Source organism: Lissotriton vulgaris, chromosome 11, assembly GCF_964263255.1.
Source record: "Lissotriton vulgaris chromosome 11, aLisVul1.2, whole genome shotgun sequence".
In the NCBI taxonomy this organism is placed as follows: domain Eukaryota; kingdom Metazoa; phylum Chordata; class Amphibia; order Caudata; family Salamandridae; genus Lissotriton; species Lissotriton vulgaris.
The window spans coordinates 137,787,094-137,808,720 of NC_141699.1; the positions used below are offsets into that span (position 1 = coordinate 137,787,094).

The 21,627-nt window shown below is 44.3% G+C and overlaps 1 protein-coding gene across 1 annotated transcript in view; it reads left to right on the forward strand.

Annotated features, from left to right (window-relative positions):
- Positions 1 to 9,890, forward strand: part of CDK2AP1 (cyclin dependent kinase 2 associated protein 1) — a 47,880-nt gene extending 37,990 nt beyond the window's left edge. Inside the window, exons 3-4 of the mRNA XM_086942917.1 lie at positions 7,404 to 7,551; positions 9,098 to 9,890. Coding sequence (XP_086799043.1) covers positions 7,404 to 7,551; positions 9,098 to 9,165 — 216 coding nt within the window. The 3' untranslated portion in view covers positions 9,166 to 9,890. The remainder of the gene's footprint in view (positions 1 to 7,403; positions 7,552 to 9,097) is intronic.
- The last annotated feature ends 11,737 nt before the right edge of the window (positions 9,891 to 21,627 follow it).

Below are 21,627 nucleotides of genomic sequence, written 5' to 3' on the forward strand. Positions count from 1 at the left end.
CCCTTCGTCAGGGGTAATCTGCAAAAGAAACAAGAACGGGAAACGTTTCAAGGGATGCACACTTGATGATCACAGTAACAATGACATCATGTGATAAGTCTGGTTGTGCACCCTACACCGTGTAGTGCTAAAATCAGTGATGACCTTGGCACTGCAGCTGTGACAAGTGTGGAACGCTGTGGAAGACCAAGAGCTGTTCACGAGCCATCCCATGTCGGATGTCAAGAGCCACGGGGTTGGTGTCCGTCTGGAGCTCCAACAATCCTTGGCAACGACAACAAACGTAGTAGATGAAAAAGGTGCAGGGTCACCACGACCAGGTAAGTCAGAACCGGCCTAAATAAGTAGGGGAACCCCCGGGAGCCAAAGAAGACCCTCGAGTACCAAAAAATTAGAGGCACAGGAGTCTCAGGAGGATCTTGAGCAGCTCACCAAGGATGAAGACCCACGGTGCAGAGGATGTGGTGAGGACAAATATCTTGGTAGCAAGAGATGCTTGAGGCTGGAGTTTCTTGGAGACTAAAGATCTATGTAGGAGAGTGTCAACAGGCCTTGACTGTGTCAAGTCGATGCTGTGCACAGGGGTATTGCACTAGCGGTTCCGACGAGGGACGCCTTCACTCCAAGGGAAATTCCTTCAGGCGTCTTGGATGTCCACAGGCCTGTAGAAGAACCTGTATGGAGCACAGGCACACACAATGCAGAAGTCTGGCAGGACGACGAAACTAGGAGCAGCAGGAGTCTTCCCAGTTACAGTCTCGGTTTCCAAAGTGAAGTCCAACGAAGTCTCCAGATGGTTGACGAGGAAGTGGTTTCGGATCTGAATCTTGTCCCATGCCGAATCTAAGGAACCACCCCAAGTAAGCCCTCCAGTTCCCAAGGGAAAGGGTTGGGACGATTCAGGGGTCCCTCCCACTGGACGGGCTGGACAGAGGGGAGGATGCTTCCATGTCCTTGTCCAGTTTCGCACCAGAGCTGGTACCAAGGGCTCCCTGAACTTGCTCCAACTGGAGCATGCAAGGATGGCACCAAATTTGCCCTTCAAAGTAGTCTAGTGGCGCTGGCAGGTGCCCCCACCCTCGCCCACCACACTAGGGGGCATATTAGCAAGGGCATTATCGCCGCTTTAGCAGGACTTTTTCCCGCTAAAGTGGCGATAATTTTATCGCCCTATTAGCAAGCTGTCGCTAACAACAGTTAGCGACCGCTTTTAGGTGATATCGATCGGTTTGGGGCCCGCTTTGCATTTCAGCGATATTTATCGCTAATGACATGCAAAGTGGGCGTACCCAACCTGTTTGCGACTGAAAGCAGTCGCTAACACAGCTATCGCCTATTAGCAAGGCAGGTGAAGCGATAAAAAAAATTGAGCTATACGAGAATATTGCTAAAACCTAACGCCTGCTCAGACCACTTCTTAACCTGTATATCCAATGGGAGGTAGATATTCAGGTTAAGACCCTATTAGCGTTAATGCCTGAATATCGCTGGATTTCCAGCGATATTCACGCATTGAGCCGCTATCTCTGGATATTTTATCGCTTTTGAGATAAACGTTGCTAATAACAAGTTATCTCAGCGATAATATCCTGCGATGCGCGGCGATAAAAAGCACTATGCTCATTTAACGATAAATATGGCTATTTGTTGCTAATATGCCCCTTAGTCCTGTCTGGGAGGTGATCACACCTTCCTGTGACAGGAAACCTATTGTCCTGCCTTTCTCGGCTCGAGCTTGGCTCAGCAGCAGTAGGGCAGAATCTTGTCTCTGGCCATAGTTTGCTGTCTGGGTCTGGAAGACTAGTACCGGGAGCCCTGAGGGCCTCTGGTAGGAGCTTTACAGTGCATGTGTTTGGGTATGATTCCAACATGTTTGATACCAAACATGCCAGGGTTTGTTACAGCCAGTTTAGAGTTAGCCACCGCGTAATGACGCATAGCCACTCTATGTATTGTAATGTCTGATGCACTTAAAACCCGGGAGAATGAACTCTGAGGATTATAGGGGTGTCCTACTCATGCAGGGGCACCCTCACTCTTAAAACCAAGCACCCTTCCTTCAGGATTGAATAACCTGCCTTAGGGGTGATTTATAGGTTTTAAGTGCAGTGACCTCAAATATAAGAAAACTTGTATCTCGCGTAAGTGGTGCTAGCACCAGCTTGCCCAGGCTGCAATGGCAGGCCTGTAGTCACACTCCGAGTGGTCTCCCATGGATGGCATAATACATGCTTCAGCCCATGGGGGACCCCTAGGGTACCTATGCTCTGGGTACCTTAGTACCATATACTAGGGACTTACAAGGGTACAACAATAGCCAATCAGGGGGGTAGCTAATTACTCACCATGGTCCACAGAGACTGGGGTCCTGATTATCAGCATCCCAGACAGTCTAGTAAGAAAAAACATAAGGACACCAGCAAAAAGTGGGGGTAACCATGAAAGCAGATCCTTCTTTCCTACATATGCTATATGATTTAAATTATTTACATTTAATGCTTTAGTGGTAGTAGCATGAAAGGTATAATTTTGAGAGAAAAGTGCAAAAAGGTCTTGAAGTATAGTAATTTGTTAGCCCTAATAGGCATGCCCACAGCATTGGGAAAATAAGTTGATTGTCCATCTTTTGGGGCCACATTTGGCAACCAGGTGCTGAGAGGCTCAAAAGTGCTTGTCTTTGACACGCCTTTGGAGCACTGCCTGTACATGCTCTGTGCATGAACGTCCAGTTGTAACCTCTTAATAAGCAACAGAGATGTGACACATAAGGCTAGAGCGTAATCATAAGCTCAATAACACACTCGCCAAAGATGGCTGCTAATGGCAAGGTCCGCAATCTTGCCTGCACTGGTGTACAAGTCTCCAACCAGCCAGTAGTGACAAATAAGAGCCAAGAATGAAAATGCCAAGAATAAGTCCTCCAGCACAAACACTAACAATTCGACTGCTGAACAGAGGTTTCAGCAACAAGCAAAATAGATTTGATGTGCAGTGGTTGCCCCTAAGTAGGCATCAAACAGTAGCAACAACACCAATCCGATTTAACATGCTAAATTACATTAATAGTTCTTCTAAAAAATTCCATACAATCTTCTGTCCCTTGACCTTAACAATAAAGCTTGTTTACATGACCAGACTAGTGTAAGGAATTAGTTGCCCTGTAGAATCAAACTCTAGGTTTTTGCCCTTTTACCAGTTGGACAAAAATGTTAAGATTATTCACAAAATCAAGGGTCAGGGTGGTCAAGAGATGATAAACTTGAAAGTAAAAACACCCACCATGGACTCCCTGGTCAAGAAATGGATGTGCCTAGCTCCGCAGATGAAGAAGCGCAATAGCCATTCTAAGCCAAAGGACAATAAGCAATCACAAAAGTGATAGTGCAGTAGGGAGACATTCAACATTTTACCACCTGAAGTTTACATGTGATACTGAGAGTCACAGACAGCAGGGACACTATAGTCTAATCTGACCTTTTAACAATTTAGTCTATCATTGTGACTTAATCTCCTGATATTAGCAATGGTCGATGTTTATACAATGTAGGGTACTCAACTTAGGATAGTTTTTGCCACCCCTATTCCATGATGGTCTTTTAACCAGCTTTTGGGAACAATTAAAACGTTCAGGTCATTGTATAGACGGAGAGGTCCAGTTCAAAGATGATTTGGGAGTGACTATGTATAAATATGGATTTTATGCAGGTGGAGATGTTCTGCATATTGTTGAGCTTGTGGCACCTCCAGTCACCTGACTAAATGGGAAGCCCGCATGCTAAATGTAGAAAAAGTAGCGAAGATGACAAGCACTTACGGCTTTTGAAATGGGTATATCACTTCTAAACCAGGAGAAGATAGTTTTGCAGGAACATCTGAGCCAGTAACATCAGTAAGCTGATGTGCAGCGAGTTGATCTTCGCTTGCTGTGAATGGGCAAAAAGGAGTTTACTTTCAGTGCCTTTGGCATCCCTGTGACACAAATCTGTCACAATCAGCATTGAGATGAGGAAGATGGGGAAGGGGGAGCTGAAAGGGGGTGTAAGACGTACTCGCAGCAAACAAGCAAAGCAAAAAGACCTCCACAAAGAGACAGGGAGAGCAGAAACAGAAGGAAAGGCCTGTCAATAAATTTTTTATTTGAATGTTTTATGTAGCACAAATGTGACCCTTGCGGGTATCAGAGCACTTAACAATTGTTCAGAGAGCAGTGACAAATAGAATCAATAATATAGTCGAGAAAAATACAGGATATGGCAACAATCGGATAAGGGAGGGTCAGTGCTTAATTTGAGCTGGTGGTTTCAGATGCTCTGCACCAGCACTTAATTGTCAACACTGACACTTATGACAGCTGCCACATGGTGGCACTGTTTGTATAGTTAAAAATAATTAATACATGTCGCTCACGCCATTATTATAGCTTTGGGGGCCCTGTAACAGTCTGAATTGTCACACTTGTATCAGTGTGGTGGTTAGTAGTTGTGTAGGTACCATCATTGGCAGCGCAGGCAGTGGCAATGGGTGATGCAAGCTGCAGTGTCCTCCTGATGAGGGCCCTCACACTTATTGTTGCACAAACTAAGTACTGGGGAGGGTACAACACAATGTCAGGACGATAGAACATAGCATACCTACATACATGGCAATCCCTTGCATCCACAGTGTCAATTACCTGGGTTCCAGTCTGAGACTGGTCCTTCTCTTACTGATCAGCATCTGTGACCACACTTGGAAAGCACTAGGCAGGCTGGAAGACTGGCCATGCTATCTGTAACTCATTTGTGTACCTGTCTCCGACTGGGCTGCAGAGGGACAGTGTAGAAATGAGTCTTTCATAATTAAACTGGGTTATGTAATGTAATGTAATCCGCATTTATAGAGCTTACTGTGACCCAACGGGTATCCTGGCGCTTAGACACGTGAGAACAGCTAACCTCTGAGTAAAGTAGACGGGCCAGTATAATAGACTAGGTCAGTGAGGCCAAAAAGACTTAGGCCCTAGGAAAGAGCCATGTCTTTAGCTTCCTTCTGAACGGCAGCAGAGTTTCTATCTAAGTTCGGTTGGAAGTGTATTCCAGGCCGAGGCTGCAGCAATGCTGAAAGCCCTTCCTCCTTCCTGATCTAACTCTTCTAAACCTGGATACTCTCTGGTGATATGACCCCCCGGAAGACAACATGGGACAGTCTGCCTAGACTGTTACTATTTTGTAACAAATACACCTGCTCCTCGTGTAGAACCAGCAGCAGCAGATTGTAAATGCACCTGGCACAATGCCCTTATGCTTCCTGTGTGCCTGGCTATGCAAGTAAGGTGGGCCAAAATTGCTCCTTTCTTTCTTATTTTGATTTCAGCTCCAATTTTAAATACAGGTAAAACGTAAAAGTGTATTTATTGTATTTCTCTACCTGGTGTTTTTTTGCTGGAGCTTCAATTGAAATAACTAAGTGAGGTAACAAGAAAAATCAGCTGTATAAAATGGACGGGCAAATAAAAGAAGTAAAATAAGAGGTTGATCCATGATGCGGGTTCACGTTAATTAAGCAAGCATTAGAAATAAGAATTTAAAAAAAGAGCCACGCATCTGCAAGTACAGTAAACAACGGAGTACAACCTAAAGAAACCCTCAAATGCTTTAAAAAAAAATACATATCAGATTACACGATTGGCTTGGCATAATATTTGTAACCAGGAGTACGAACGCTCATGTCAGATGACCCCTTAATATTCCTTGCAGTGCCAGTTTTAGGACTCTGGCAGGCTGTTGGTCGATGCTTGGTTGAGAGGACTGATATCTTGCTCAAGATGCACAGGTGGCCTCTCGCTATCCAAATTATAAAAATAGTGTTTTGATTGAGGTGAAATGTGCTTATGTAGGCTGTTGCTGACTGCAGGTCACATTAATTTAGCAAACATTAGTAATGAATATTGCTGCTTTGATGGGGGAGGGTCTACAAACGACAGAGGAGTGCAAAACACAAAAGAATGAGTGGGTCAGATTAAAGGGGAAACAACTAGGTCATGGGGGCTAGACAAGATTTGGCACATCATTGCTAGTGAATATTCCCGCTGTGTGCTGCAATTTTCAAAATCCCATTGTTTGTGACAAGGTCAACTCGTCATAAGCACAGGGCAGGTAAAACCCATGACGAGTTGACCTTGTCACAAGCATCGAAGGGGTTAAGCCTAAGTACAGGCTCAGGGACATCCCCACTGCACCATAGGAGAGCGCAAAGGCGAAGATAAGTGTCCAACGTAATGTTTGGTCCTTGTGGTAAAGCTTAGACATAGAAGTGCCCCTACAAAAATCACCAACCTGGCTGAAGCCACAGCAAGTGTATACATATGCCAGTGTGAAACAGGCTAACCAGATGGTGCCACTAAAATAGCAACACTATGTAATTTTTACCACTGAGTCCAACTGCAATTCTCTTTTGATTTTCTGCACGAGGCATTGCTAACTGTCAATACAATTAAACTAATTCCTAAAAATTGAGTGTTTTCAGGGGGCAACTTGATACTCCTTTGAGGTTGATGGAGTCTGCCTTTACCAATGTCTTCATATGCTGAGTACAAGTATATTTGAACAAAAGACAGCTTTCCCCCCCCCCCCCTTTGTATGTTCCTGCGCGAGACACTGCCATATTGTTACTCCCTGGTACTGGATCTGATGTTGCATGATGGTTTATACGTGATAATACAGATTGAGCAAACCCTAAGACCTCATACTGAGTCACCCAATATAATCAGTGTTATTACCACACCCTGCATTTACCAATGCAGCTGGGCGCATATTTACCGGAATTAGTATTACAAATCCCCTCGGAGATCCTCAAGTCGAAATGAGGCATAACACACATTTTCCTTTTTTCTTTTATACCAACCCCATATTGCCTAGAGTGAAAGAAACAATCAAGTACAAATCTCTCTGTATGCTGGGAGAGACAGAAATTGTTTTTACCAAAGAAACTCTTTAAAAAAATTAATGGGACCAACTAATTAATTTTACATCACAATGTTCCAACTAAAGCAACTAAAAACACTTAGGTTTTACAGGATGCTTGGAAAACAACAACCTGAAATATTCTAATATTGAAGTTTGGCACAAGATCCAGGAGCGTTATTTCTCTGCGGTGCCTTTGATGAAATTATGCGCTCCTTCATATTTTTCAAGCTGGACATTCATAACTGATGAGCCCAGAAAGCTACCCCTGCCCCAACTACTCTCGGGCATTACCACTGTCCCATTTGGCCAATCCAGTGGTGCTCGGTGGTCTTCTGACTTTGGGTGTCTTTTTTCATTAAATGATGAGCAACTATTAAATGAACAGTAAATATTGTCTTTAATTGTAATATATTTCATGAAATTCATATCTTGATTGTGTCGCTTCTGTGTTTCTGTCAGGGAATTTTTATCACTCCGCAGGGGACCAGTAGTAACCAAGTACCTCAGAGCAAATATGCAGAACTTCTCTCTATAATCGAGGAATTAGGAAAAGAGATTAGACCAACGTATGCTGGAAGCAAGAGTGCAATGGAGAGGCTAAAAAGAGGTAACTATTCCCTGATAATGTAACTCCGGACTCCTCTTTAAGCTCGTCACATGTTCTTAGTAGGATCCTGAAAATTCTGCATGATGGCTCTTAAATCTGATATCGTCTGGCCTCCATAGTCTGTATTTAACAGAAGAGGTAGGAAAACTGTTTAGCTGGAGTTGAACGTTATTTTCAGGAGAGACACCTAGTAAGTACAAAGTCCTTTTTAAATATCATATAGACTTAGAAAAATTGCGTAGGCTCTAGTGAAGTAACTGGGGAAGAGACTTTCTTAATTTAAGAAAAGCATAAACAATGCTTGCAGTCTCCCTTTATGACCCTAATTACAAGGTTGAGGGTGAAGGCAGGGGTATTTACTACACCTAGTAAATAGCATTACCCTGGTGTGAGGCATCTACCATAAATTACTGCTATGCAAGTGTTTCTTTCGGAAATTAGGCATAATATGCAGAATTGATATTTCACGCATTTTGCCTATTTTCTGTGTCTGTTCAACAATAAAGTTTGGCAGGCTTGAACTGTTGTGGAAAAAGAGTGAGTCCAGTAAGTACTGCACAACTCAGATTTGAATCCTTGCGCAAACTTCAGTTTGCACAGAGCTCAGCTTTTTAGTCCAGCTAGTAATCCGATCCTAGGTGCAATTGAAAGTCAGGTTAAACAGCATGAGTAAAATAAGTGACTGTGGGGATGCAATGCGAAGTCGAAAAACTTTCTTCAAAATATCTGCCTATGAGGTGTTACTTTAAACCCATGATATTCAAAGTACGGCCCTGGGGGGCGCTTGCCGCCCTCTTGACCTTTACATGTAGCCACATTTAATAGACAATGGTATAGTTATAGGTTATACGGCGCCTTAGGAATAATCACACATATATCAATTCAGGATAGTATTGAGTTACGGTGTTATAAGGTGAGGAGAACCACCAATCTCCCCCAAAGTTGTAGCCAAAGCCAACATAGAAATTTACAAAACCCTCAGAACACGTCTGTAGAGTAATATTAAATACCAATGCAAGCATACAAAAATTATAAACACTTTCAGAAATCTTCTTTCTTTTCTTTCTGATCCGCCAACAGGTGTTTCGGCGCACAAACTAGGAAACCGTCCCGCGACTTTCTCAAGGCTTCAATGTCATTGTTAGCAACTTTCCATGTGGTGATAATTCCATCCCACATGCTTTAGACTGCGAGTGAGTCGAGGACCAGACAGACTTATCTAGTTGCGGATGTACTATGGCGCGGAGCGGGTTCTTTTACTGAAAATTACAGATTTACTCACTTTAAAGCAAGGATACTACAGTCACTCGCACTCTAAAGCTTAAGGACATGGAAGCCTTGAGAAAGTAGCTGGACGATTTCTGAGTTTGTGCGACAAAACACACGTTGGCTGATCAGAAAGAAAAGAATAAAAGAAAGAGAAGATTTCCGAGACTGTACCCTCGGTTATACCACACACCGTACTTTGCGGCCACTGGGCAATTGTTTGTGAGTACCCATGCTCTAAACTTTTGTTTTGTGTGTTTGTATTTGTTTTTTATTCTAGGTATTATCCATGCTCGGGGACTAGTCCGGGAATGCTTGGCTGAAACTGAAAGGAATGCAAGATCATAGCACTTACGCGATCCATCCAACAAGATTTGCCATCTCCTTATGAAGAAGACTAGAGATTTTTTCTTTTGTGATTCCGAAACATTCACTTGAATGTTTCCTTTTGTTCTGAACGGCATTAAGTACTGTACAGTGATTTAAGAATCTGAGAAATTACAATTTTACAGTCAAACTTAGTTACAACTATCAGTGCAAGTTACTACACATATTCTTTTTCACAGGAAGCTGGACGCTGCATGCATATGAATGCTTAACATTTTGTTTACGTGCCTGTACATTTTATTTCCCCTTTGCTTACACCAACATCCTGAATTGCTGGACTTACACCTTTTACATAAGCTATTCCTTTTTGTTTGCTAATTAAAGCTAAAAAAGGACATTTTTCCAAATTTCGTTAGTAACGCGAAGTCTGCCATACATCTGGATGAAAATGATTGTTTCGTGGTGCTTTGGGGACATTTACAAAGCATGATTTACTAATGTAACTTGACTTAGACATACTGGAAACTGCAGATTTTATTAGTATGTTTTAACCGCATTGCTGCGGCGGCTTTTCCCGCTGTGTGCGGCATTTTTGAAAATACCGCGTTACATGACGAGCTCAGCTCGTCATCAGCATCGAAGTGGTTAAACAATATTATGAAACCTGCAAAAAGGACTTACTGAAACTGTTATTTGCATCTTTGTATGTATTTATTACTTTATGTAATAAAGCTTATTTTCACTAATGGCTTGTAAAACAAAAATGTATGTGATAGATGTAAAAAAAAATGGGAGTGTCAGTTGGAAAGGCATTTATAATTCAAACGTGGAGTTTCCAGACTACTGTATGACTACCAGTGGACATTTTGTCAACATTTTCTCATTGAAAAACTATCCACATTGTAAGAAGAAATCCGCAGCTTTATTTTGAGTTTGGTGGTAGTTGAAGTCCACCTTAGTTTAAGTTCTCCGGAAGAAGAAGCGAGCTTTCGCCACCACAGTGGCCATACCTGTTGCTGAAGAAACTACTGGTGGGCAAACGTTTTAATGGAAGCTTTTTAATGTCCGCCAATGTAGGTGGGCTTCCACCAGAAAATGTGGGACCTGAGACAAATACTCCCCTCCCCAAAGTGACAACACCATGTCAGTGCCAATCTAGCTAAGGGGCTGCATAACAGCACTGTAAGTGGAAAATAATATTCTAATATTTAGTTTAATAGCAATACTGTGTTGACAATTGTGTCTAGAAAGTGGTATTTTCTGCCTCTCTTAGAGATCTCTCTGTGAGATGATTGTCTTTGTGGTAATTAGAAGTAGGACTTTTAATATGCTCATGTTGGGGGTTAAGACCTATTTTATCCTCTAAATCATCGGGTACTTTACTCATCCCTCTCATTGTTACTATTATGGTGTGCGTCCACTCTCAGGAGATGGGAAATGACTGGTATACTTACCAAAGATAAGTACTTTTAAACGCCAATCCAAAAGTAGCCTGTAAACAACAGCGCCTTCGTCCAGTTTTTTCTTGGTCCAGGCAGCCAGTCTGTTTTTGGTGCATGCAATAACTTACATTTTTCTGATCCTGTTTGTTGTGGGTATGAGGTGTGCTAGTTACCCTGATGGGATCAAGCTTTGGCTTCAATCAAATGTGCATAGGCTTGGGGCACCTGGGCATAGGAAGCCCAGGATAACCCGCTGTTTGCTCCTCCACACTGGCCCCCTTTCCTTCTCATTTACTCGCTCGGGTGCTTTTGCCGATGGCACGGAAGTTGAAGGATGAGGGCCACGGCCTTTTGATCTCTGGCTACTTTGATACAGAATTCCCAACAGTCCCCACCAAAGCCAATCATTGGAATTCGTTTATAAGTGGTGTGCAGTCAGAGGTGTTGAAGCTCTTTATGCAGCTCTTTTTCAGGTTCTGCACTTTGTCCAGCAAAATTTTGACATATGTTTATCCGTCTTTTTGCTTAGCCTAATGCTCAATTTAGTATTGGTAATGTTCATTACTTTGAGTCCTAGTCCACTCCATCCCAGTTCTTACTTCAACAGGCTCTGTCCACACATACATGGCCGCATTCACCTATACTGTACAACTAAACGTTTTTGAAATTATTCCCCCTAAATGGTTAATACGAGGTGTTTTTAATACCAAACAGCTTAGGTTCCAGTGAAGCCATTATGTAGATGGGAAACTCATTTTGATGAGTGCCCAGTATATACCTTACGATGGCTTCCCTGCTCACTTGTAATATCCAGCCAGGGAGCTGGATATTACAGGGGCATATTTGCCCATGCAAATAGGTCCTTACATGTGCTATAATGCACCCTGCTTCAGGGCTCCAAGGCCTGCTGTAGCGGTGACCCCCATATAACCCTCGCAGTGTCCTTGACATGGCAAACAAGAGTGTCATGTCATGTTTTCAAACATGGTTTGCACCATGTCAAACAGGTCTGTGTGGAATTTGTGTTTGGGTCCCTTAGGGTGGCATAAGATATCCTGCAGCCCTTAGGGACCCTCTTTGCCCCCCTGGCCTAGGTACCTAACAGGTAGGACATTACAGGGGTGTGCCTAATACGTCCTTAGTCATTTGTGAAACAATCAGATATCCTTTTGTTATAAGGGGGCAAAAAGTGAGGGGTCAACTGCAATAAAGCCCAGTTTCCTACACAACCAATCCCCATGCCAACAGGGCAGGAGACTCATTCACAACCTGGTTGAGCCTTCCTAGTCTGTCAGGTGAGGAAGAGAGTAAGGAAACAGGCTGCATTGTTGCAGGGCCCACTCTGCCTCACATTCTCCTGTCCAAGCCACTGCCTCTAGGTAGCTGACCTATCCCAACAGTGATCAGGCCCATTTTAGACTGATCTAGATTTGTTCGGATGGCTGTTTGATAGCTTTGGGCGCTTATATAACAATCACATTAAGTTTTTGTCTCAAGGGTTCTTACCTGCAGGGCTCTCAAATGAAAGGGAGCTACACCCAGCTCCCCCAATTTCAATCCAAAGATTGAGCAACAATAAATGCATCAAGAGGTACACGCAATGAGTATCAAACAGATTCAGTACAGTGTACAATGTAAGAAACAACAGAGAAGGCTTCTTTTCTTGACTTGTGGGTTTATTTCTTGATACATATCGCTTTTTCTTATGTGCTCTCCTTTGAACTTTAGCGAACACGTGTTTCGTCGTTTGTGGGAGGTATCCCTACAACTTCATCAAGGCTATTGGATTCAGAAGTTCTCTGTTGTCCATCCTCAATTCCGGTGTAATCCTCTTAACCAGAGTATTATCTTCACTGTGCCTGCTATGGACAATAATGCCAGGACCTGGTATCTTTCAAACTGCACCACTGTATTATAGCTCACACAGTAGCGCTTTCCCATAAAGTAGTCACAGAGTTGTGATCAATAACCGATGTTTCTGGTCCGTACTATGTAATCGATGGCACAGCTATATTTTCAGAGCCACACCGGAGAGTATTCCCGAACAGAAAGGTGAATCCAGAGCACTTCTTTGGAGCTCTGAGCAACCTCTGGGAGGTAATGTCCAAGGACACAATCAAGGGGTAAGTCTATACTGACTACCGCCCTCTGCTAGCTAATGGTCCCAACTTTGACGAAGAATACTAAAGCCATAGGCCTAATAGTAACCTCACCTGGGACAGCCCTTACTTGTCTAGTCTCTCCTGGTAAATACTGGTCTGGGCTTACCAACCTGTAATGCACAATGGTGTGACTGGCACAAGTATCCCTCAGGGAATGATTGGGGTTCCATTCACCTCAATGCAGGTGTCTCCAACACTTTGATCACGAGCTACCAGTAGCTTGTTGACACCTTCAGAGTAGCTCACATTCTCAAGTTAATTTAAAAAAAAAAAGCACAAGGCTGAGTTTATTTACATTATTTTCTTCAGGCTGCAGATAGCAAGGCCTGATAATAAGCAGTGCTGGAGTCAGATTTATGACACAGGCCACAGGGATGATGAATTGAACCACTGAGGTATTTAACTCTTAAGTAAGTCCTTGTCAAGGTGTTAACTGGGAGAAATGAAGTGAAGAAAAATATTTCCATGAAACATTAAGGGCCAGATGTAGGTCGCCCAATACCGGTCGGTAACGGCCGAAATTACCGAATTTCGGTCGTTACCGACCGGTATTAAGCTACTGAGATGTAGATGGCCTAAATTGCAAATTTGGTAATTTACTGATTCGGTATTTTAAGGAATCAGTAAATTACCGAATTTGCAATGTAGGGAGCACTCAAATGAGTGCTTTTCCCATTTTAAGATTCGTTATTTACCACCAACTATAAGTTGGTGGTAAATAACGAATACCTTTGAAAATGCAAATCTGTGCATTTTCAACTGTGCTAAGTGGCAGACATACATGCCCTTAGGGCATGTATGTGTGCCACATCTGCACACAAGCACGATTCAGGGGTGCAACAAGGTGTCAAATTGACACCCTGGCACCCTTGAATGTGTCCCCCATTTTACCGAATCGGTATTTACCGATTCAGTAATTGCCATTCATTCCTATGGGCCTCCAGGCCCATAGGAATGAATGGCAATTACCGAATCGGTAAATACCGAATCTTACCGATTCGGTAATGTTTACCGATTTTTTTGCTACATAGCATTTACCAATTCTAAAATACCGAATCGGTAAAATTCGGTATTTTAGAATCGGTAAATGTATTTTACCTACATCTGGCCCTAAGTCTTTGTTTTTCTCCACTTTCAATTAAGCCAATTATCTCAATGTTTTATGAAGCATGTTTCTTCACTTTAACTACCTCCCATTTAAACAAATGGCTATTTTTTTCTGTTTATAAATATGGCATCTTGTCTACAGACAACTGGGAGCAAGATGCCTGGGGTTTGTAAATTTGACACTTGGAAATGGGATTTAATTTAAATGATGAGTTTTATGGAATCCATATAACCATAAAGTTAACTCTTCAGTAAAAAAAAATAAATCCTATTTCAAAGTGTTGCCTTTACACACAACAGGCATCTTGCTACCAGTGGCTGGTAGACACAGTGCCATATTTATAACTGTAAAATACAGCCATTACTTTAAGTGGGGGTTATTTAAAGTGCAGAAAAATGGTTGATATCATGAACATTTTTGCAGAACGTTTTCTGCACTTTACATTTCTCCAATTTATGAAACAAAATTATGTTTGTATTATACATTTAACAGTGCCACAAATGACGAACGGTATTCCAGTGCCTCAAGTACATACGAAATGGGCTCTCAGTCACCCATACACTTTCATCCCATTCATACGCACACATGTCCATAAATCTCCAAAGACCACACTCGCACTGACATACATGGCAGTGGGAGTTTGCGGAGGAGTTATTTATTGATTCCGCTGTAGATGGTGTTGCCGTAATCCCTTCTTGGAAGTTGTGCCTGATGATGTTGGGTTCCTTGGTTAGGGATAGGATGAGCTGGGTGTCATCGGCGTAGGAGACGATAGTTGCGAGGGGGGCCATGTAGACGCTGAAGAGTGTGGGGCTGAGGGAGGATATTTGGGGTACTCCACATCTGATCTGTCGGTTCTGAGAGGAAGGGCGGTAGTCCTATTTTCTGTGCTCAACCCGAGAGGAATGATTGTATCCAGTCTAAGGCCTTTCCTTGGATGCCAGCGTTGGCAAGTCTGGTGGCTAATGTGCGGTGGGAGACGGTGTCGAAGGCTGCTGATAGGTCCAGGAGGATGAGGGCTGCCGTATGGCCTTGGTCGAGGAGGGTGCAGATGGCGGCGAGGAGGGTGATCCCGGTGCTGTGGTTATTGCGGAATCCGTATTGAGAGATATCTTGGATGTTGTTGGTTTCTGTAAAGTGTGCTAGCTAGGCATTGACAGCCTTTTTGATGACTGGCTGCAAAAGGAAGCAGTGAGATGGGCCTGAAGTTCTTGAGGTCTGTCAGGTCTGTGGAGGGATCTTTAGGAGGAGTTGACGTTGGCATGCTTTCAGTTGTCTGGGAATGTGGCTGTCTCGAGAGAGCAGTTGATAGTTCATCATAGCTCAGGTGCAAATGCAGTAACGGCCCTGTGGAAGATGTGCGGCGAGCAGGGATCAGAAGGTGCTTTGGAGTGGATACTCTTCATAGTCAAGAGACCCAGACATTACAGGGGAATATCTTCTCAAGCAGATAGTTCCTTACATGTGCTATAATGCACCCTACCTTATGGCCTAAGACCTGCTATAAGGGTGACTTGAATGTAGCCCATGCAGTGTCTTTGGCATGGCACGCAAGAGTGTCTCATGTCATGTTTTCAAACATAGTTTGCACCACGTCACGCAGTCTGTATACAATTTGTGTGTGGGTCCCTTAGCGTGTCATTAGATATACTGCAACCCTTAGGGACCCCACAGGGGCTAACAATGTCCTTGGGTTTCTGTATTGGCTATTTTGTGGGATATACAGCAGCCGGGGGAGTGCGATCATCATAAACATTGCTGCCTTGCCCAGTAGAGACAAGTGTTTCAAATACTGCTCAATGTTTCACATCCCGCACCAGCTCCTGGAGCAGGGGCCCAAGATTCTCTTCAGAATGAGATGTGGCATCCCTAGTGGTCCAAATGCTCAGATATTTAAATGTATTTAGTTTAACCCGCAGGGCCAACAGCAACTCTCCCGTCTGTACCCAGCCCCTCATAGGGAACAGCAGGGATTTCTCCTAGTTGATCATAAAGCCAGAAATTTGCTGAATACCCGAAAGTCATTGCGGTTGACTGTTTGTTCCCTAGAGCAGTATATTATCCGCGTACAGCAATAGTCTTTTCTCCCAAACCGAGTTTCCAGTCCACCTCCAAATCTGGCCTTCTATTCTCATCAGCTCTGCCAGGGGCTCCACCACCAATGAGAACAGCATCGGTGAGAGAGGGCAGTCCTGCCGGGGTCCCTCTTCCAATAGTAAATGCTCTGAAGAGGCAGCTGTTGAGTTTGAATCTAGCTTGTGGTACCTTATACAGCAGTAAAACCCACCCAATACAGTGAGGTTCAAACCCCATCCTCTGGTATTGCCAACAGGGGCCACTATACTGATTTGAAAGCCATACTTGCATCTAACGAGATGATAGCCTGTGGCTCTTCATTCCCACCCATCTGAGTTGTTGTTTTGTATACACATCAAATTCAGCCTCGTTGAGCAACATGGCTTGAATCCAATTTGGTCCGCGTGTTCCAGACCTGTCACTACTGTGCATAGCCTGTTAGCCAGCACTTCTGCTAAGATTTTTGTATCCACGTTAAGTAATGAGATTGGCCTGTACGAGTCGCATTTGTCATGGAGTTTCCTGACCTTGGGAAGGAGGACAGCAGTCTCCGTATGCGGGTAGGTCTCCATTGCAAAATGCCTCTATGTACAGCGAGAGTAAAGATGCAGCCACTCTCCTAGACATTTTGTGGAAAAACTGAACAGGCAACCCGTTCGGGCCTGGGGCTTTCCCGGTCTGCATTTGTGTAAGTGCCAGTGCGACCACGGACATAGTCAGCTCAGCCTCCAATGCGCGTCCTTGGTCCGAACTCGGGGGTCTCACAGGAAAGTCTTGCACAAACTTTATAGAACGTAGCAAACACATTTTTTGCATGCAACACAATTACAAGTGAGTCAAAGTTTACTGCAAACGGTAATTAGTAGATGCGAGAAAGTTTCCACCTTCACAAAATTCGTCAAGTACATATCGGCAGGTCAAATCTGCTCATATATACCAGGTGAAAATGAAAGGTAAATAAGGAACATGCAGATTTTAGTGCATAAAGCACCAAAATCTACATGCTGGTCTCCATTTGAAACAGGAAAACTCATAATTGGTGCTATTTATCACACGTGTTAAATTCTGAACCAAGGGAATAGGATTTTAACCAGAGCAAAACAGATATATCACCTACACCTCAAGGGCACTTATCCCTCCTATTTAAGGCTCAAGTTACAGTTGGCTTTAAGCAGCTGTCCTTTAATATTAGCTACATATTGGTGCAATTTCAGCCTGTCATTGTGCTAAAAATTGAGGCATTATGGAGAAAGGGGAGGTAAAGGAAAAAGAAGGCCAAAACATTTCTGACACTCCTCTCTCAATAGATTCCCTGGTTTTGCCCTAAACCTCTAACCAGGATCATCCACAATACTTTCAGCCAGTTACGCAAAAGACCTACTAAAAATGTGCTTACCTATGGTCTTTCTCTTCTAGGCTACCTGATCTTATCCCTGATCTTAAGCTCTTTATGGCAGCTGCTTCACTGGGCAGAGCTGGCAAGTTTTCAGATTGGTTATGTGTGACATTTTCCATGGCTTCAGCGTACTTATGAGTGGCATTCAATAACCAAATGTGTGGCACGTAGAGTAACTCTTTTACCTGAGTAAAACCAAGCAATGCAGTTCATGGAAAAACATAAGTACACCGTCTGCCACCACACCCTAATAACCCGCCTCTACAGCACTGGGATCCAAGGAAAGGCCCTGGACTGGATCACATCGTTCCTCTCCGACAGAACCCAGAGAGTCCGCCTCCCTCCCTTCCACTCTGAGGCCACCAAGATCATCTGCAGAGTACCCCAGGGCTCCTCACTCATCCCAACTCTTCAATATCTACATGAGCCCCCTCTCCACCATCGCCCGCAAACACAACATCAACGTCCTCTCCCACGCTGACGACACCCAACTTATACTCTCTCTCACCAAAGACCCTCTCACCGCCAAAGCCAACTTCCAGGGCGGAATGAAAGAGGTCGCAGAATGGATGAGGCCCAGCCGTCTGAAGCTCAACTCGGACAAGATGGAGGTCCTCATCCTCGGACAATCCCCTTCTGCCTGGGACAACTCCTGGTGGCCCACGTCACTGGGCACACCACCGACACCCACTGACCATGCACGCAACCTGGGATTCCTCCTTCACTCCTCTCTCACGATGACCAAGCAAGTCAACGCAGTCTCGTCCTCGTGTTTCAACACCCTGCGCATGCTCCGAAAGATCTTCCGGTGGATCCCCACCGAAACCAGAAAGACGGTTGGTCACCCAGGCCCTCGTCACCAGCCGACTGGACTACGGGAACGCCCTATACGCAGGAACCATAGCCAAACTTCAGAAACTCCTTCAGCGCATACAGAACGCCTACGCACGACTCCTCCTCGACATGCCCCGCCACAGCCACATATCCGCCCACCTGAGAAACCTGCACTGGCTCCCCGTCAACAAGAGGATCACGTTCAGGCTGTTCACCCACGTACACAAAGCGCTCCACAACATGGGCCCCGAGTACCTCAACAACCGCATCTCGTTCCACACCCCCACCCGTCAACTCCGCTCCTTCAGTCTCGCCCTCGCCACCGTCCCACGGATTCGAAGAACCACTACCGGAGGAAGATCGTTCTCCTACCTGGCAGCGAAGACATGGAACTCCCTCCCCGCACACCTACGACTGACCCAGGACCATCTCACCTTCAGGAAACACCTCAAGACCTGGTTATTCGAGCAGTAGCGGCACCCCCCGTCCCCCCCCTTTCTTCAGCGCCTTGAGACCCTCGTGTGTGAGTAGCGCGCTCTACAAATGTACTGATTGATTGAAGTATCCGAAATTACACTGTTTTGAGCAATCGGACGAAGAACTTGAGACTGCTGTAAAACATGTGAAGTGGAAGTTTATCACCCTTCCACCCCATAATAAGATGATAGTTATTTAAGATAAACTTCAACCAAAAGAGGGGGGGTGTGGCCTAGCGGTCCAACATGGCAGACACACTTTAGGCGAGCTCCAACAGCCCACTAAAAACCTCCATTACCCTGCCGGATACCATTGCCGAAAACTATCCATGACCCGATTCATGGGATCAGTTACGGTATAAACGAGGCCAAGTAGATCACGAGGAACGTGAGGGACTACCGGAGCCAACATACCTCACAGGACTGCACTCCCGAGCCGGGCCGGCAATGACACAAGAGGCGTGTGACAAGCCGCAACCGGCGATGAGCAGTCGACAGGTTCGGGACAAGAGGCTATGACGGACTGCCTGCAAGATAGGCCTCACACCCAGATAGGCCACGCGACAAGAAGATGGACAGAAATGAGAGTGGCTGCGGCGGCCGACTGGAACGGGGACTCCCATGCTTCAAGGAAAGGAGAGAAATCGCAGACCCGGACGGCTGGAAGAAAGGATCACGAGACCCAACAGCCGTCCATACAAGTAAGGTGCCCAATAGGAAGGGAAGTGGTGCTTTCCCAGCCACTGAACTGGCCAGGCTAGATCCTGGTGTGGTTTGGGGTGGGGGAAAGCCCCTCCCGGCCTTCTCCTACAGGATTATAGGCATAGTGAGCTCCAATCAGGACTACTTGCTCTCAATAACATAACAAAGAGACCTGGAGGAATACCCCTTGAAAAGAAAACACACAGAACTCCGCATAAGTGCCAGACCTTACATTAATTTACCAGGCTGTACGAGGAGGACTGGGGCATTCAACAACCATGACGAAAGACAAACCGGCGGGCAGCACGACAAAGCAAAGTACATTAGATAAATATACAGGGGCCGGGACCCCAGGACCAGAGGTGAGCGGAACACTGGGTATAATTCCAGATAATGCAGGTAAAAGTAAATGGTGCACTACATTATGATTCCCACTGAATACTGATTTTCCCGGACTACACGAGGCTGGTGCAGTAGCAGCATCAGTCTTTCCAGGCAGCCAAGGCCCGCCTCGCAGAGCTGAAATTACCCTATATGCTGCTATTTCCCGCCATCTACGGATGGTATATAACTCTAAGATGCTGTTTTTTGACACACCTGAAGCCGTCTTCCAATGGACAAATGAGACGAGAGAGTTGAAGCCGCACTCCCCGCTGCGCCGAGGTGTGGACTCGTCAGAAGAACCTTGAAGAACACAGAAGAAACAAAGAGAAACTCTGACATCGATCTAGATCCACGTGGTGCTCAAAGGCCTGCAAAGGAGAACACATGATAGCTCATGACACCGAAGTTCCAATGGGCCATGGATGAATACATGACAGGATCACTGACAGTGGCTCGGACAGCTACTTATCTTTTAAAACAACACAGTATCATGGTACTTGCATCTATATTGAATTGATAACACCGTTTATTTAGACAACAGTCTATAAACCATACATAGAACAATGGATCCACACAGTGATAAAATAGTTAACCACAATTCATTTTACACATCTATAAAACTTATAAAAACCTTAAGACATAAAATTGGGATACTCTATAAATTTTAAACTCTCCCACCCTCCTTTGTTACCTCCGTTACACATTCTCTTTTTGCTTTCAGAAACTTCCCCAACACAATTGTAATATCCAAAAATGACATTTCTGTAAGGTCAATGGCGTCAGCACGTGAGTTCTCCTCATATTTTAAAAAAATTGGACGTAAAAATACTTTCCGAACTGCTAAAATCCATGTACAGTCAAGGAGTATTTGTAAAATATCATTTCTTACTCCTAAACCACATTTGCAAGTACCGTCTGGTTGGATCAGGGCCACTCTTATCTTCCATGGATTTAGGCACACCCGAACCTTCAAGATTTCGTGTCTTAGCCATCTATTGGGCAACAAATCCAAGTATGGGAACCGGGACTCCTTTTCCCATTCATTCTTTACCCAGTTAACCGATTTTTTTAGCCTCAGATAGTCCATGTCTTGTGATCTAGAGTAATCGAGCCCTTGGTCTCTAAGCATTTTCTTAGTACAAACTATATTCAACAAAGGTGGGGAGAGGCTCAATTTTAAGTGCGTGACTACAGATTGGAGGGTTTTCCTCACATCTTGCGCCCAGCGTAAGCTGCTTACTTGAATTTCCTCTCAGCACCAAATTGAGACCTTCTGGTCACCACCAGGCTCCTGTCGGTTCCAAAATCTTATTAAGGACATTTAAGTCATGCTGTCAGTCCCACCTCCATTCTAATAGCTTGGATCATGGAGCTATTTGGTAAGGACAGCAGCATTTTCAGAATCTTACCTTCTTCCCGGTCCCACCCCCTTTTACCACTCAGGTAAAGCACTTCTGCTCCATAAAGCACTTGTGGGGGGATCATAACTTCAAAAGCCTTTAAAATCGGTCTGTGTGACATATCACCGTAATCTTTATTAAATTGTTTCAGACCACAGACCGATGAATAAGCCTTTGCAGTTTGTACCTCCAAGTGGGTATTCCACTTTAATGCGCTGTCAAACTAAAGGCCTAAATATTTATATTCGCCTACTACGTCTAATTTATCCTGTACTAAAAACCAATTAAAATTGTTTACCCTCTTTCCAAAACATAGGATCTTTGTTTTCTCCATATTCACAGTTAAGAGACTTTTATCACAATACTTTTTGAACACATTTAACTTCCTTTGGAGGCCCATTTCAGTTTGGTCCAAGATCACAAGATCATCAGCATATAAGAGACATGACACTTTATTACCATTCATTCGCGGGCTCGCAATTTTTTCAACTTCCAAGACCGCT